Source organism: Pagrus major, chromosome 21 (assembly GCF_040436345.1).
Source record: "Pagrus major chromosome 21, Pma_NU_1.0".
In the NCBI taxonomy this organism is placed as follows: domain Eukaryota; kingdom Metazoa; phylum Chordata; class Actinopteri; order Spariformes; family Sparidae; genus Pagrus; species Pagrus major.
Window position 1 is genome coordinate 12,328,929 of NC_133235.1, and position 18,685 is coordinate 12,347,613.

At 41.4% G+C, this 18,685-nt stretch overlaps 3 protein-coding genes across 3 annotated transcripts; 1 reads left to right on the plus strand and 2 right to left on the minus strand.

Moving 5' to 3' along the window:
* Nucleotides 1–138: 138 nt before the first annotated feature.
* Nucleotides 139–9,063, minus strand: LOC141016766 (uncharacterized protein C1orf21 homolog). The gene is made up of 6 exons (XM_073491306.1): nucleotides 8,827–9,063; nucleotides 6,874–7,015; nucleotides 4,467–4,546; nucleotides 3,924–3,994; nucleotides 3,578–3,641; nucleotides 139–1,081 (listed from the first exon to the last, which is right to left on the minus strand). Exons 2-6 carry the CDS (start codon nucleotides 6,962–6,964, stop codon nucleotides 1,043–1,045), a joined length of 345 nt encoding a protein of 114 aa, XP_073347407.1. The 5' UTR covers nucleotides 6,965–7,015; nucleotides 8,827–9,063; the 3' UTR covers nucleotides 139–1,042.
* Nucleotides 9,064–9,261: 198 nt separating this feature from the next.
* On the plus strand, nucleotides 9,262–11,578 carry sec22ba (SEC22 homolog B, vesicle trafficking protein a). Its single transcript, XM_073492016.1, has 5 exons — nucleotides 9,262–9,434; nucleotides 9,857–9,966; nucleotides 10,125–10,285; nucleotides 10,393–10,539; nucleotides 11,032–11,578. The coding sequence occupies exons 1-5, from the start codon at nucleotides 9,360–9,362 to the stop codon at nucleotides 11,184–11,186; spliced, it is 648 nt and encodes a 215-aa protein (XP_073348117.1). The 5' UTR covers nucleotides 9,262–9,359; the 3' UTR covers nucleotides 11,187–11,578.
* Nucleotides 11,579–12,003: 425 nt separating this feature from the next.
* imp3 (IMP U3 small nucleolar ribonucleoprotein 3) lies at nucleotides 12,004–18,429 on the minus strand. The gene is made up of 7 exons (XM_073492018.1): nucleotides 18,202–18,429; nucleotides 17,587–17,694; nucleotides 13,347–13,421; nucleotides 13,174–13,253; nucleotides 13,021–13,072; nucleotides 12,799–12,871; nucleotides 12,004–12,605 (listed from the first exon to the last, which is right to left on the minus strand). Exons 1-7 carry the CDS (start codon nucleotides 18,336–18,338, stop codon nucleotides 12,579–12,581), a joined length of 552 nt encoding a protein of 183 aa, XP_073348119.1. The 5' UTR covers nucleotides 18,339–18,429; the 3' UTR covers nucleotides 12,004–12,578.
* Nucleotides 18,430–18,685: the final 256 nt, after the last annotated feature.

An 18,685-nucleotide genomic window follows, 5' to 3' on the forward strand; every position in this document is an offset into this window, starting at 1 on the left:
TTTCATGAGCCACAGTGCGATCCATTTGTTTATCTAGTATTGGGCGATTCATTTAAATAATACCAGGACCATGCAGGCTGTTCAGGAGGCTGCACTTCCTGTTTTCTTTCACATACCACAACACTGTCAGCTGTGTGGTTAAGTTACTGAAAACATTTTTTATTTTTCTAGAAAAACAAAAAAAAAATATAACATAAAACTGAACACAACAACATAACACTGGTGAGGGGAATACATAATGAGACGTGAATGTGATTTTGCAGTGTCCACCATTAACATGGAGCAGATACTGAAGCAGGGGACATCAATAACCCTGCTGTGTGAGTGCATGAGTGTCTTTTTTAATGGTGCAGTAGTGTCTAAATGAGAGGAAGGACTTGACCACATGAGACAAAGATTACAACACTTCAACCCTGAGCCTTATTCAACATAAATACTCTACATCATCGCAGAAAACAGACATGGACAGACAAACACACTGTACTGGCCAACGTGCTGTAGAAAAGAGGTTCAGACTGTGTCTTGGAATGCAGGAAGTGTCCTTGACTTTTTCAGGGAGGCGTTCAAGGATGAAATATTCAAAAATGCTGATAGAGACATTATCTTCACTCGGAGTCAGCGTCCACAAGGGCACTGGTCACTTCTGCTGTTGGAAATTTATATTTGAAAGAGTCCTATGGTTGACAGCCATGTATATCGGCCTTCCAGCACTTATCCAAGCAGGGAAAGAAAAGCAGATTAAAATCCCAAGATCTCCGTCATCCTGTAATGGCTTCATTGAGGAAGTAAACCTCGAAAACACGTATAAATACTGAACCATCTTTGATTTCGGTGGTCGTTTCTCGCTGGGTTAAGCAGGAACTAAGGATGTGAGCAGGAGGGCAAAAAGGTGCTTGATTCAAGTCAGTAATCCATTTTTCTCAGGTGTGTACATACAAGGGACAGTCCCCCCCCCGGACATGGTAACACATGGTTCGGTCCATCTGTAACACTGGAGTGACAGGTCCTTCATACTGAGACTGATGGACACACGGCCACAGTGCTATGTCATGTCCTCCTCCTCTGAGCAGTAGTCCCGGCCCTGGAAACAAACACAGAAAGATTCATGTATATTACATTTTACACACTGTTAACAGAGTTGGGACCAACCTGATTCAGTATCAGGTGCCAATACTGACATGATTCAATTATCGGACTGTGGTCACCGATCCATGTACTGATCCAGATTCCACAGTCTGAATCACAGTCAAAACATTAAAGGGTTTTGTAAATATTTAAAATATTACTGAAGTAATAATACAAACTCAGAAATATTTATCTTTCCATTACTGAATAAACAAGCTGTTCTCAGAGGAATATAAGGTCCCAGAACACTGTTTGAAGCTAGAAAGATGGCAGGGTCTGCCACATATAAACAAAGTAAAACAGAATGAAATTGTCCTTTAAAGGTCAGTTTGTTTATTCAGTCATGAAAACACAGACAATTTGTATTTTTAGATCTAGGATTAAAATTTCTTCCCCAAAACTACGTAGTGCTCCTTTGAATCCTACCAAACCTACTTCATTTAAATCTAAAGCTTTTTGTTTTTGTTGTTGCTGTTTTATTAGGAAGTGCGGTTGACAACAGCCTCATGTAACTCTACATATAAAAACACCACCAACAATAATAATGAAATTATAATAATATTCTAGAGAAAAGAGCTCTGGTACTGGTACTGGTACTGGTATCAGTATTTGTATTGACAGATTGACAAATTGACGTATTAGAATCAGATCAGAACTGAAAAAAATAGATATTGCATTTCTAAATCTGATCAGACCTTCAACCTTCAACAAGTCATTTTGTTATGATAAAGAAATGGCCATACTGAACTGATACTGTAACACGGTCCTGATGATTGATAAGGTGGTAATACTCATTTATCACCCAAACATACTTGATTAGGCAACATCGTCTTCAGATATTTGCAGCACAGTAAGTACGATAAAGGAAAAAGTTTTCAGAATCAATTTAGGATCAATTGTTTTAGCATAGATGATTTAAAATTACTAGAGAGAGGACATTAAATCACACACAGCTTCCTAGACCTTCTTTCTAGACCCACCACGTTACACAGAGGTTGAACAATCATACAGGGACAAATTATTCTCCATCAGCAGCCTCAAAGGACAAAACGCTGCTGCAGAAACACACTGGTGCACTGGCTGAAACGTCCCTTCATTACATTGAACCCAGGTCACTGTAGTTTATTTATGGTCTATGCCACATACACTGTTCTGGCAGAAATGCTCACTAGTGCACCAAATGTGTGTTTATCCGCAATTCAAAATAGTCCCCAACAATAGCGCACTACTGACTCCTGTTTTAGAAAAGTTTGCTAAAAATGACAGTGGCCAGCTGTTCAGGGACGTTGTTTAGTTTTTTTCAAAGATTATTTTCAACTTATTTTTGAAGATTTATATTTTTAGAAGGAACAAAAACGTTCTTGGTTGCCACAGACTGGGTGGGGAACTCAGAAAGTACTGCGCAACAGATTAATCAAATTAAACAGACCAGCAAAACCAGTTTTGTTAAATATAAAACAACAAGGACAAGTCTTGTCCTTACTGCTTTTGTTTCTGCATGCACTTTCCTACATCCTCTCATAACCCCTTTTAGACAGCTACTGGAGAATGTTTTTAAATGCATTTTGTGTGTGTGTGTGTGTGTGTGTGTGTGTGTGTGTGTGTGTGTGTGTGTGTGCGTGCGTGCGTGCGTGCGTGCGTGCGTGCGTGTGTGTGTCTGAGTGTGAGTGTGTGTGCGCAGATGAAGAAAACAATGATGTGGGTGAGAGCCACATTTCTCTTTAGGTAGAAGTGAATTGATAGACAACAATAGAGCTTTCTGTCACATTGGAAGAAGTTATATCAGACAGGGTGTGACTATTGTGGTTGCACAGGCACTTTCTTCAAGTGCGACTAAACATTTTCACTGGTCTCAACTGAAATCTTTGCAGTTCCTGGTTTTAAACTACGGAGGTTATTACATTTTCTTGCTGAATCCGATTTAAATGAAGAAAAATGTGTTGAAAGTTAAATTAAAATGTATAATTTGGTCCACCTAAATGATGTGCTGGTGCACCTAAATGACAAAGTGAGGTGCACCAGTGCAGCTAATGTGAGAAGTTAGTCTGGAGCCCTGTCAGACTTTAGATACACTTATTAGAAGAGGAAATTAATTGTTTGTTTTGTCTTTTTTTTCCTTTGATAACAATGAAAAGAATAAAGAATGATGTCATCTACTTCGATATGATTTAACTTCCCCTTATACTATAAAACAATGAAAACACAGTTTGAACACATGGAGTCACACTGCAGCAGTCAGTAAAGCATGTTGTTAACGGTACTTTAAATAACCTCACTGGTGGGACGGACATGACAGATTGAGGCTGTTTTGAGGTAGCATGTTGTCATCTGCTGTGTCCTCACTTGCCACAGATTTGCTGCAGTGACAGGATTAACCTCCATTATGTCATTTAGCAGGAGCTTTTTGTAAAAACATCAAGCGATGCTCCACTGATGGGCTGTTATTCCTTACTTTCTCGATTTTCTCATCCAGCATCCTGAAGAATTCTTGCTGACTCTCTGAGGAGTGGATGCTCCTGCAGGGACAAAGCATGCGGCAGGTTAGAGCCTGGCAGTGTAACCGTTCTCACCCTTTTATAACTGAAGGTTCACTTCTGATTGTTAAAACATTTCCGTGGATCACGTTCCCAAGCACATGACACACAAAACAGGAGCAAAAAATAAATAAGCTGCAACACACAGTTTTCAGCTCAGCATCTCTGCCTGTCATTGTGAATCCAAAATTAACATCAGGGTTGAATTTCCTCACCACCAAATTCATGCAGTCACGGAAAAGCAATTCAGTCAGTGATACTTACAGAATCTTTCCATTCCCGTTGGACCCTGTTTCATCCATGTGTTGACCTTTACCAAGCAGAGCACATTTCTCCTGCGGGGCATCCAGGCAAACACACACACACACACACACACACACACACACACACACACACACACACAATCAACCACCTGATCAAAAAGTTGTCTTACGTTCTGTCATTCAGCAGAAAGCCAAATTTAAAACACACATGTAACTAAGAAGTTTCCTTATGTTGTTTTGTATTAATATTTCAAACAGTTCATTTAAATAATGAAACTTTAATATATATGATATCAGGCAGTATTTATATGTGAAAGTACATCACATAGTAAATGTGTGGTATTAACCAAAACTATTATCTTGTAGCATGTTGTGTTAAATCAGTTTTTCCTCATTAGTATGCAGATGTATGCAGCCTGTCTGAACACAAATTTTCTGTCACGACACATTTTGATTACAAAGGGACAGAAGCCACCGTAACATACAGTAAAATCCCCATTACAGACGTATATTAGAAGACAAAGTGTAGAATAGAGTCACGCACTGTGCTGTCCTGGCCGTCCACTCCTCCCTCATCTCCACTCATGTACTTGACTTTCTCCACTCCTTTCATCTTGTACTCATCTGTGACAAAGTGGGAGACAGAGAGGCAGAGAGGAGCACATCTCCTCTGATTAATACACGACAGCAGATGCCGGCGGCCGGCAAGCAGAGGACGACCCACTCACAGCCCCTCTCATCATGGCAATCCTCCGGGTTAATAGTTCTCACAGCTCAGTTCTTGGCAAAGTAATTCTGTGCCTGTATTCTCTCACGCTCCGCACTAAATCCCCTACTAACAATGGCTGGCAAGCGGCGAACACATGAGCTGTCAGCCTGATTCTCCTCTTTCTTTCTGCCTCTCCATCTTTTGCACAACCCCACCCCCCCAAACCTGCTCCACCATCTCACTCCCACGCTTTTAGGAAAATGAAAATACAGTTACGACGCATAGTAACGATGGCCTGATGGACACACAGTCATAACACATCAGATTGATGCTGAGCAAGTTATTGTTGTCGCTCACTGATCATTTTAGTTTAATAATCATCTGCAGCAGCTTTAACAACTATGACATGCTGCAAGCTGGCCTACATTTGTGCTGTTAGACATCTGTTATAGACGTGATGTTAGCACCATGTACAGGTGTGACTGTTTGGTTCTATTAGGATCTGACAACCCTTTTCAAAACTCTTAATTAAAGGATAACTCCTCTGTTTTTACACAGTGTGTTTACAGGTCTTGGTGAGTACTACTGCATATGTAAAAAAAAAAAAGTAGTATAAAGCCTTTTGTGTCTCCAGAGGAAGCTGCATGTAATCTGATAAACTGCCTCCAGTGACGTCAATCAGCTGCTAAATTGCATTGTGGGTAATGTAGGCAGCAGGTTTTGAAAAGGAATAAGAATATCTCTGGTTCTGCTGTATTGATTTTCATCATTTGATTTTAAACTGTCCATACTGAGACCAACAGTGTTACAGGAGCAATGCTAGACCAGTGGATGGTTTTTCAAACTTGATGCCTACATTACCCACAATGCAACTGAGCCATTGCCATCGATGGAGATTTATCAGATTACATGCAGCTTCCTCTGAAACCACAAAAGGCTTTATATTACTTGTACTTTGTGTTTGAAAAAATACACAACATATACATTGTTTTTAGATATTCATGTATTTATAAAGGGGGCTGAAATTATTTGGCTGAAATTGAAGTTAAACAGCTTCACGTTTGGTAATAAATAGTTTCAGGAGGTCTCCAAGCAAAAATGCCTCATGTTTGTTGGTTCCAGCTTGTCCAGACTGAGAATGAGAGGCCTTTTTAAGTGTAAAGTGAATATCTTTAGGTTTTAGACTCTTGGTGCGATAAAGCTAAAACTTTGTAGATCTCATCTCGTTGGCTCATGGCTCTGACTGTTCGACCTTTCATGTGCACCCTTGTTTAATAAAGCACTAATTACGGGTTTCATTAGAATCTGACAGCACATCAGTTTACAAGTGTTAAAGGTCAATCCCAGCACTTGTAATCACCGCTAACTGTTCTCAAAACTCTTAATCAAGGTTGGATTTCCAGTGTGTTTTCATTTTTTAAACACAACCTTTCTGTCCCATTTGACCTTCAGTTTATATGACAACTGAACATCAAACGTTGTTCAAAATGTGTTTTCTTGAACATCGCAGCAGTGATGTGCGCATTTTAACCTATATAAATGTTGGTTTTTAAAAATAGAGAACATATATATTGTATTTGTAGATATATGTATTTATAAAGAGAGCTGAAAAGTTTTAAGTTGAGGAATCAACTAAACTTGACAGTTTTGATTGACTGTTTTTGAAAGCAACAATGCCAAATAATTACTGGTTCTAGCTTCTTTAGTGAGATGATTAGAGGCTTTTTAACACAGGTGTAAACTGAATATCTTGAGGTTTAAGACTCTTGATCAGATATAACAAGAAATTTCAAGCTGTCATCTTTGGCTCTGTGAAATCATATCATGAGTTTTTTCACAATCTTTAACATTTTATAGACCAAACAATTACCAAAAACATTCCAGCCCCAAGTATTGACAGTGGAATTAACTGTTAGTTGTTGGCTCATGGCTCTTACTTTAACCTTTCATGTGCTAATAAAGCACTAATTAAGGGATCATCAACAATACCAGAGTTGAACAAGTCTATCCAAGCACTTTTCAATACTGCTAACAAAACTCTTAAAAAACATGAAAGTATCGTGCTTTATTTTTATTTTAAATACCCATATCAATACTCATGTGACCTAATCCAGGTATTGTGTCAGAAATGAACTTCCACATGAGCTGTGAATGACAATAACAAATCGTGGCCAATATCTCATATTTTAGGATATTAAAAAAGTGGGTTACTATCTGAACAGATATAAGTGAACAGACTGACCGGAGAGGAGGTCCCCGTTGCTGTAGGCTTTATTCTGGCCCTCCTCACCGTTGGGCACGGCAGACACCTGCTTGGCGGAGGTGCAGCCCATCTCCTCCTCCTCAGCTGCTCTCCTCCTCACTCCTGAGCATTACAGACACACCTGGGGGCAGGTAGGAGGGAGTGACAGACTGTGGTAAGAGAGAGTAAGAAGTACAGAAAAGTCCTACAACAGTAAAAGTTATGGTGTTAAAATATTACTTTGATAAAAATTCACCCATATGAATAGTGCCTGAGTAAAATTATCTGATAGTAAAGGTGCTTAAAGGTGCGATATGTAAGAATTGGCCACCTGTCAAATGAATACTCAAAACAAATAGGGGTCAGCATTTCGCTGGAGTAACCGCTAACTGCTGCGAACTTAGCTGCCTTTAGCTAGTTAGCTCACTTAGCCGTGCAGCTAGCAGTTCAGACTGGGAGTTCCGAGAACATTGGGGAGTGTTGGTGTTGACATCAGCAGCACAGGAGCTTTAGACTAGGATGTGTCGGGGCCAGCTGGTTAGGATGCTAACATATCTTTGGAGGAAGCTACATAGATGTCAGAACTGTTATTTACATTCTGTTGATAATTTTAGTATTTAAGTTAGTGTTGGTATGCTTTTAACTAAAATTATACAGATTGAACCCTTAAGAATCAAAAGTAATATTCTGGCAGTAAATATAAAAAGTACAAATAAAAGTTATATATACAGTATATGTACATGTACGCAGCATGCAGTTGTCAAAGTAACTAGTAACTAAAGTTATCACATAAATGTAGTGGAGTAAAAAAGTAAAAAAAATAAAATAAAAAAATACTCATGTTAAGTACATGTACATCACAATTATAGCCTACTTAGGCACAGTACTTGAGTAAATGTACTTAGTTACATTCCATCACTGTGGGTAGATGTGTGTAAATACGGACCACACACTTATTTGGTGAGCAGAGACCGAGCAGAGATCACAGGCAGGCCTCTTAATAGATGCTTTGTCTCTGGGGAAATCATCTGAGTAGCGTCTGTCCATGTGAGAGACATCCAGAGGAGAGTGTGCTCCCTGTGACCCTCCGAACCGAACCGAACCTCTCAGAGGAAATGAGCTCAACCAGACTGCATTTGGCAGAGGAAGGAATCCCTCAACTCCTTGGCTTGGGGAATCAATAATTTGTCATAATCAATTAGTCATGACGCGCCCCGCCCCGGAATTAAAACATATTATCTAAAGGGACAATAAACTAGACGGTTTCGCAGGGTTGTGATTCACGCACACGCCGGTCTGGGAACACACCAATGAGAAGGTGCGCGCGGCGGTGCCAGCTGCACCGCAACAATAAGGCCTTTCAAGCTGTTAAGGATGCCACTGTGCCAAGCAGCCGGGTCATTTCAGTCAGTGAATGGGGGTGTTCAGAGGATTAATCTGAGGCTGCGGACAAGTGCTCCCATCTCCGCCGTTATATCTGCGTGTAGCAGCCGCAGCAATATGGCTAACATAACATAACGGTGTGCCGGACCCAAAGAGCAGGCTGTGGAGGATGATTGATCCCTGTATGGTTCGGCTGCAGTCAGCTGGTCTGCACACATCACACCCCCCTGACTTGTTGGCTTATATCCTATATTAATACATTTAAAAGCGGCAGCTGCAGATCATAAGCGGTGCATCACTGCGCGGATATTTCATACAATTATAGGCGAGCAAATAATAAACAAGAGAGGAATTCTCTGCAAAGCTGCAAAATATCAAACGTCGTCTCATTTCACGACATCGGAGCATGATCAGGGTTCATTAAAACAATCAATAACAAAAGAAAATGAGGAAAAAGAGCAGCCATTCCACGGCCAGAAGGAAACGCCGAGGAGACCAAATCGCCAGGACTGAACCAAATAAACAAACAATAGGCTGCAAAATTAAAGCACAGCAATGCTGCAGAGTTACCTTTCTGGTTTGTCCATGGTTAGCGGGTCCTTCCTCTGGTTTTAATGCAGAGAGGCTTCACTCCAGACGGAGCAACCAGACAGACCGCATCTGCACCTCTCGGCTCAGCAGTGGAGATGCAGTCAGTCCGTCTGCCAGCTGTCTGGTCGGACTGCTGGCTCTCATGGCCTGCCCGATACTCTGTTAAAGTGGTAAAATAGCGCCTGCTGGTTAGAGAATAAACAAGCGAGTCAAACTACAACTGATGCGAATTTCGAAAATAGATTTTCTACGACGGAATGACACAAAAAATCCACGTAATTTTCCACACGGTTTAACAAGCGTCCTACCTCTTTATGCGATGGAAATTTGACTACGAAGTTGCATTTTCATCAGTTTCCACTCGGGCCCTATTCACCGACGCACCGTCAACTTCCGTCCAGCTCATTCCCTCTGCATCATCAAAGTTGACAGCGAAAACATACAAAGTTTCTGAAGTTCACTGTGTCTGACAAAACCGACAGTGGACGCCGCCGATTTTCACCTCCGTCGACATGATTTCACTGACAATAATCGCTCGTGTGGCGGACGGACTGCCGCTCGCTGCGTCCATACAGGAGGATGAACAGGTATGAATGAAAGCTAGCTTCCTCTGTTTGAAGGGATCTTACTCACCAAACTCCATTCAAAAATAGTGATATTTAAGGACTGCTCACGTATCCTCAAAGCTAGACCTCTCAAATACAAAGACAAGGGCTTTATTTACTCTCGGTACTATATTGGGAAGGTACACGTTATCTACTGAGAAGTTTATTTAATCAAACTGTAACTTAATTTTTAATGTACAGGTCAGTTAACAACAACGTACGCAACTACAGTTATGTCGTCCATAACCATGTGTTAAGTATATTATTGTCAATACCGAGGTGAAGTTAGTTTTAGCTCCAAACCAATGCCAAATTGAATTACTACACAGGTCAAATAGGACACACCTCTTTTTATTGGATTTTCCTCGTTCTGATTACAGCCTGTCTATGCTTATCGTTGTCAGTCAGGAAGAGACCTCCAGCAGTACCAGAGCCAAGCCAAGCAGCTGTGCCGTAAACTGAACGCTCAGAGTCCAGACCGCTGCACCCTGGAGGCCGGGGGCATGAACTTTCAGTAAGTTCTGTTGTTGACTTGCTGTGTATTCTCAAAGGGGCCTTAAACATAATCAACACGTCGATTCTGTAGGCTTGGTTCAATACATATATTATCAGGCATCAAAATCATAATAAATAACCCTTGATTTGGAGTCAATTTATGTTTCTTGTTTTTAGCTATTTAATAGCACAGGGTGTGTGCTACCTGTCCCTCTGCGAGGCCTCATTTCCCAGAAAGATAGCGTTTGCATACCTTGAAGACCTCCACAGTGAATTCTATGACCAGTATGGAAGAAGAGTACCCACAGTGACGAGGCCGTACTCTTTCATTGAGTTTGGTAAGACTGTTTGTGATCTGCTACATTCAACAAACGCTGTGTATTTCACTATGTGCAGATAGAACAAAATCATTGACCAAACTCATATCATACATTCATTGTTCCAGACACATACATCCAGAAAACAAAGAAGACATACGTCGACAGCAGGGCCAGGAGGAGCTTGGGCAGTATCAACACAGAGCTGCAGGATGTCCAGAGAATCATGGTGGCAAATATTGAGGAAGTTCTGCAAAGAGGAGAATCTCTTTCTGGTAAGTATACAGTAATAAAACTTGAATGGCACACAGTAGAGCGTATACCTCAGCCTAGGCCCCAGAGTCCCCTTTTGTACTCACTCATAGATGCCAGCCACCTGAATACGCCTTCAATAGTTTTTGCATAATCCTGCTGACAGTCACAAGTGGAAACATAACCTCCTTAGTGGTTAAACACAAGGGACAAAATACCAAGAACACCTGAAGATATAAGTTCAAGTTCAATTTTGCTCTTCTGAATGCATTTGTGAATATGTGGAGCTGCAATGATAAGTCGATTAATTTAGTCGGTCTAAAGAAAATGAATCGACAACTATTTTGATAATTTATCAGTAGTTTGTCATCTTTCAAGCAAGACATTTGCTGTTTACAGCTTCTTAAATGTTAGGAATTGCTGCTTTTTTGGTGTCATTTATGATGTTAAAGAGTCTTTGGCTCATTCATTGCTAAGAAAATGTCATCTCATCGAAATACTTCTGTTTCCTTCAGCCCTAGACACAAAAGCCATCAATCTGTCCACCATGTCGAAGAAGTACCGCAGCGATGCCAAATACCTCAACACCCGCTCAACGTATGCCAAGGTGGCGGCTGTGTCAGTGTTCTTCATCACGCTCATCATCTATGCGCGCTTCTGGTGGCTCTGACAGACTCAACAAGGGAGAAGCTGTTGCATTTCTGTTATATACCAGGGTGCCTTAAAGGGGTCAATACAGTCTTATCTATCAGATGAAGATAGAAATGCTTTCTCTGTTTTATCTTTTGAGAGGCCCGATGTATACAATATAGACTGAGCCATAAGTCGGGGATTGAAAAACAAATGCTTCATGTACCTGTGTTTACTGGAATATTAAGAGCAGGGTGTTGGTAAATTAACATTACACACTGGTGTAAGGGTTTCTTCCAGAGTTTCAACATTATGGGGAAACAGGTTTTGTAAAAAGTCTTAATAACTGTGATAAAAGTGTTTATTGTTTGCAAAGTTTACATTGTAACAAAGTCTTATTGAAAAAAATAAATATTTATCAAATTGTTCAAATGTTTCCATTTTAAAGTTATTCTGAAGGTGCCATATTGTAGAAAGTGAGATTACATGTCTTTTGTGATTATAAAACAGACTGAAGAGTTGTACTATGTAAGAATCAAAACGCTCAATCCATGGAGAAATACACAGCCTGTATTCAGAAACTACGTCTTCAAATGAGCCATCAGCACCGACGTAAGGTTGTGGTGTCACAACTGTTTAGTCTGGGGGCGTGGCTGTGCCTGCTCAGGCTTGTGAGAGGGGTGTCAGGGGTTTTGCAGAAGGGGGGCCTTAAAGAGAGGCACTAAAATGGAGCATTCATAAAGAGAATGAACAGGCCCTGCAGCAATAAACAGGATGAGAAAATAATGTCTTTGAACATAAGAGCATGTAAAAAAAATTACTATTAGACACCTAAAATGAAAGTATAAACCTGAAAATATGTATAATATTGGACCTTTAATATGAAAAACATTACAGTGACAGTCCCCTTTATGGTGCATTCACACCTATGAACCAGCATTTTCATGCTCACATACATGCTAACCCTGTGAGGCCAGCTGATGTTCACGCAGATGTTACGCACATTATGCAGAGAGAAGGAACAGTCACACAACTCTGGAAGCTGCTCTAAACAACCAGTGTGATGTTGTCCAGTGTTCAAAAAAAGAGGAGGAAACGACTGAGACTGCTCAGCTACCGCTGTCTGAGCAGGTATAGAGACCACAGTCACATGGTGATTTTGATGAATACAGAGTCACCAGCCCTGCAGAGTCAGATAGTTTGGATGGATGATCGACTGTCAATAGATTGTAGTTCAGTGAAGACTCAAAGTGTGCCCCTTTTGTCCTTGCTCAGACAAAACTGGTTTTGTTGGGAGCACTTGATTTTCTTCCAACAAATTCCAAGTCGATATGAGATTCAGACGGTTCACTCCCGGGTTGCAGAGTTATCCACTCCACAGTTAAAGGAGCAGATTTCTTGTCCCTTCCCTGTCCTCCAGGGTGAGACAGACTTATGCCAACAGATCAAAGTCATCCCTCTGTAAAAGAAACAGTGGTCAATTGCAGAATATCTGTATGCTTTATCCTAGAAAAATGACCAGTGACACTCGTAGCTTTTATGACTCGGATTCAAAACCCACATGTTAATTTGCTTTAAAACTAAACAATCCCGGCATTTTTACTTCAGCCACTGTCAGATAAAATATGCAAGATCCTAAAAGCTCAACTCACCTCATCATTATAATTCAGGACATGCTGCCTGATCTTGGAGGAGTCCACCCAAGTGACAAAATCTTCCATATTCCTAAAAAAGAGACAGTAATTGTTGCAGTACTTGATCACTTAAAAGCTGTTGCATATGCATCTATACTATGAGATGATTCTGTTTTTGCAGGACAGACAGTTTGAGAAAGTGGTGCAATAAAAAGAACAAGAAAAAAAGTGGAGACTAACCTTGTGACTAAAAACGCTGGATCTGTGACGATGTCTGGGCCAACGCGCACATCTGAGACTGAGTGAAGGACGCTACCAGAAAACTATTTCTATTTCTTACAATACAAGACTTTTGTGGGCATAAACTTATAAATATGAAGTATTAAAGGATACGTCCCTGTTCAATGAAGGTGATGGCTGTCTTCAGGTTCTGAGCCATACGCAGACTCAGCATGATAGAGGGCAGCCTCCTCCTGCAGGAGTAACACAGGTGAAAACAGACTAGTGACACATGATCACATCTAAGGTATAAATTACAGTATAAACATGTTTGTGGAAAGATTTACCTGCAGAATGAGGAGGCTGTGACTTTCTCTGTGAGGGACAGATTCTGTTTGGTGGGGGTGAGACCGATGCTGTACCTGATGTGAAGAAACAATAAAATCATCAGTCTGAGATCATGACTTTAAAAATAGTTAAACCAAGACTGTCCAAAATGACAAATGGAAACAAACACCACTGTATGTCAGCACAGGAGCCTGTGCCATGAAAGTAAGTTCAACTTAGTCTAACTCTCTTTGGGTTACCTGTAGTTTTATCTACTCGCCCTCGTGCCGATGGAAAGTTAGGTGAAGTTTCACAGAATTGTTTTATTTTTGGGTCAACTCTTCCTTTAAACCCGGACATATGTAATCCAGGATAACCACCTTTAAAAAGCCCGTTATCAATCTGGGTTTTCCTTTCCTGCTATTAGCACATTCTACAAGGTGGCTGTATAAAATGTATAAAACATAATCACATGACTAGAAGAGAATAAGAAGCTGCAGATTTTAAAATATTAAAAAAGTAAGGCTGTACCCTTCCTGCTTTGTGACCAAATGTAGGCGTAACAAGGATGCTGGTGAGTTTGGAATGAGGCCAGTTTCACAAGGTAGTTTTTGTCGCTCCATTCTCATTCTTGTTCTCGCTGGACTTGTTGCATTTGTTTTCCTCTAGACTGGCAGCTGACAATGAGCTGACTGGTGTGTTTAGGGGATGTGACAGATGGTGAGGACGCTAAAGAGGAGGAGGTGGGCGCAGCAGCTGGTGAAGTGGAGGAGGTGGGAGCACCAGTGCAGGAAGAAGAGGTGGGCACAGCAGCTGCACTGGGCACGAGCTCTACTATCTAGATAGTAGAGACTGCTCCGTGTAAAAAATAGTATTATTCACTCATCGCCATAATCTTCTTACAATCACCCAGACGCAAATTTAAAAAATGCACTACAGAATTATTTACAGGGTGTCCTATTCTAATCTAAATTTAACTGCCTGTGTACTGTATATGAACTATAAGTGTGTGGCATTAAGGGGGCTACAAACTTTCAATTCTTTGTGCAACCCAGTGTTAATGACAAATAAATGACCTTAATCCTTGATTAAGTTAGATTTAAGATGGATTAACGCAGTTATTAAGAGTTGTAGGGGGCGACCCAGTAGCTCAGTTGGTAGAGCACGCGTACCACGTACAGAGGCTTTGTCCTCGCTGCAGCGGCCCGCAGCTCGAGTCCGGCCCTTTTCCTGCATGTCATTCTCCCTCTCTCATACCGTTTCCTGTCACCTCTCTGAGCTGTCCTGTCAATAAAGCCATGAAGGGCCAAAAAAAATACATTAAAAAAACAATAAATAAATAATAAAGAGCCTAACCTAGCTTCAAGAGGCTGACAGCAAGGACTACAATACATTATGGAGGGACATATTCACAATGTTAAGTTTTATGAACAAGGCAAAACAATGCGCATTGAGGCCAAGTCATTCTGGTCTGAAGGTTAACAAGAGAAGCCACACATACTTTGTGACACACCGCGCACATATCACATATAAGTTAACGTGCAAACGTGAAAGTTGACTGAGGCGTATCCGAGTTCTAAGCTTGCTCAACTGTTATTGGACCACAGGGTCCAAAATGGGCAGCACTTAGGAAGGAGGGTCAATTGCCTGTGTTCCTGAATATGGGCATAATATTTTCGGCTGTGACAGCCTTCTTGCGAAGTGAAGAAGTGGTTCTTCCCAACCACCATGTCTCCTCTCACTCGACCCACACGACTGGCCAGGGTGCTGAACACAACTCCAGGGGGTTGGATATGCTGATGCCCAGCAACTGGAATATGTGATCACTGTTTGAGGGAGCAGCAGAATCTCAATTTCCTTAGCTCTGCAGATGTCAATTACATGGCCCCACATTGTGTTTTGTGCTGGTCCATTATTAGGACAAAGGTGCGTTCTTCGGGGGCATGTTTAATCACACAGTAAGGCCATATCATGAAGAGCTCAGTGGTCATGTATCCTTTATCAGTGCACCCACACATGCTGTTTCTTGTACCATTCATTACATACGCCACACTGGGAAGACAGCGGGGATAAATGATGAAGGGAGGGACGTTTACACCAGCTGCACAGCCAAGTGTACAGTGATGTGCTCCTGATGGCAGACATACCTCTTCTCTTTCTAGCACATCACTTTTTCCTGACTCATCTCTGGTTTATCTCTAGGGATGCGCCGATTGTGAAATTCTGGGCCGATACCGATGTTTAAAATAACAACTTGGCCGATGGCCGATGCCGATGTTTTTTCTTTTTATTATTTAGTCCCTCTTTTGTACCACAGAAACATTACAGAACTATTTTAAAAGTCTTTCAGCTCTTCATCATACTATATTTGAATGAGCACAAATTCAATCAGACAAATTTATGAAACAAAACTGGTGCACACTGAGAGTGGCGGGGAGGTCGTAGTCTGCGGCATATGTAGCAAGTACGCGCTTTTGTTCCAACAAGCTCTCCATCATGTAAAAGGTACTGTTCCAACGAGTGGAAACATCTTGCTGTAGCCTTTTTGGTTTCATCCCCAACTGGATCTGCACAGCCTGAAGACGCGAATAGGCGAGGGGCGAGTGTTTAAAGTGGCCGACTATTTTTCGGCAAATAGTCGCAACATCTGTAATGCTGCGCTGGCTAAAAACACCATCATGGACTGCCAGTTGCAGTGTGTGTGTCATGCAGCCAAAACTAGCCAGACCACTATCTGTCATAGCTTTCGTCATATTCCTAGCATTATCCCTTACGACAGCATGCACTCTGGTTTTGTCGATTTTCCACGTCTGGAACATTGTCTCAAATGCCCCTGAGATGGCAGATGCTGAGTGGGTACCTGTGAACTCCTGGGAGTGTAACACTGCCTTCATCAGGTTGAAGTCCTTGTCGATCCACTGTGCCGTGAGGCTAAGCATGCTCACGGGGCTGACATCTGAACTCCATATATCGGTGGTAAAACTGATTGCAGCGATGTCACGGGCCAGTAGCTCATGAATGTGTGTAGCCACAATGTTGTGGATTTCGGGGAGACAGACCTCGGCAAAGTGACGTCAGCTGGGCAGGGTGTAGCGTGGCTCCATAAACTTCATCAGACTCCGAAACCCCACGTCCTCCACTACAGAGAAAGGCTGGTCATCTAACGCGATGAACTCCATCACCTTGCTGGTTATTTGTTTAGCTTTGGCGCTGTCTGTAGGCAGCTGTTTGGCTTTCCGTGTCAATTAACGTCTGAGTCTTACTGTGGCTGTTTGCGCTTTCTTGGCAGCTTCATTTTTCCTTTTCTGGTCAGCTTGCACGTAATTCACGGGATGCGTAAATCAACATATGCGAGCGCCCTCTTCCGTCTCGGCAGTTACATCGCCAAAAAAGAAAAAAGGACAAAAGAATGGTTTCTCCTGAGCACAGCATTCACGCGACGCGTAAATCAACATATAATCATCGGCCACTGCCATCGGTGAATGTCATATTTATTTGCCGATGGCCGATGGCAGTTAACGAGGCGAACATCGGCCGATACCGATGTTCAACCGATGCATCGGTGCATCCCTATTTATCTCCAAACCTTGTTCAGCCACAGTTCCAAATTATGTGAAGTTCGTTGTGGTTGTTTCAATAAAGACTGAAAAACTTCTCTGTTGCTTTAGGTATGGCAGCAAGGACCCTGGTCCAATTAAGGGAGTCCAGTGTAGCGAGTCTGGAGGGTCACACTTGTGCAGACATTTGCGTATGTGGAACAGAAATGCTTCCTCGCTGGTTTTTAAGTTATTACCTCAATGACAGAGAGGAGCTCTATTTCTTGTGCTTTATTTTTCGAAAGCATTCGATAGTCTTTTAGCATTGTTAGTTTGCAATTGACAGCAGAGGAGAGAGAAGCCAAGACACCGCAGGTCAGAGAAGGATGACGCAGATTTCCAGGAATCATAAAGTTAAAATTAATGTAAGATAGGAAATGTTATTGGTGTCTCATATGGTCGATATGACCAAATTGTGGCATTTACAATCATGGGAAATTTTAAACAAAATGTTAATTTTTCTTTAAAATAAAAGATAATAAATGGTAACGTTATATTTACAATTATCACAACAAAGTAGCCTCATGTTTTTCAGAGCTGCAGCAAAAAAATAAGAGATATCCCAAAGAGAGCTGGACAACTGTGGAAACGGCCAAAGACGCTGACTGAAAGTTATTAGATAAAAGATTATATCGGGGCAAATAATATTTTGGGACAAACTCACAGTTTTTCCATTAGCTGATGTGTGCTCTGAGCTCTGAAGCCATCCTTCTCATCCAGGTCTCTGATTTTCTGGGCCAAATCTCTGATGTTACGACTCAGCTTGTTGTACCTGAGACGAAGGAGAAAGAAACCCTGTCAGAACAACTAACAATACATCTGTTTTCCTATGTCAGTATCATTCACTGGGCAGATGGCATCCTTAAAATAAGAGGGATTAGACAAATACAACTATCACAGTATGTTTAAGCCCATACTCAATGGTCTCAGCTACTAGTTAAAGGGCCAGTTCACTCAAAATATACAATTAAATCAAAGGAATCAAAATTAAGACAGTTTAAGCAGGCGTTGGGCTCTATGAGCTCTGATATCCAGTATTTGGATGTTGTATGTAAGTTAGTGTAGCTGATAATGAATAAACAGAGACATATTTTTTTAGTTTCAACCTGTTTGGTTGTTGACTTCAGACTTTCCTCACAATTAAAACATTGACCGTATTTTCCATCACAGCCTGGTCAAAGTATCCAGGCTAATTTAAACACAGCAGGCAGAACAATAAGGTTTTGTGGCAGTAGCCAGTGTTAGCCGGTGTTAGCCAGCCACAGACTGTGGTCCTCACTTGGTGTAGTCTTCCCTCTTCTCGATGCGGAACCTCCGCAACACTTTGACCTCATGCAGGTTGTTGTCCACCTCCCAGTTGATGAAGTCCACCTTCTTCAGCAGCTTCTGTTCATGGTGCTTTAACTTACGAACCATTTTTACACCTTTTAATAACTGGATCCGATATATTTACAGTACAGGGTGCTTCACATGGAGGCTGGAGTGGAAACAGGAAGCACGTGTTCTTCTTCTTCGCTCACTAATTATCGTCGACCGTCGAGTTAAGGTGAGCTACAGCGCCACCTACCTTTGGCCTCAAACATCTCTCTAGTCAAACCTCTCTGCTGACATGTTCCCCCTGTCATTTAAACATTAAAACCTTAGTATTCACGGTGCTTTATTTATTCCCGAATGACTCAAAATATCTTCTTAAAATATCCTAATTGTTTTTTGTCCCCCTAAACTTTATGTGTCTCACAAAACATGGGTGGCATGACATGACA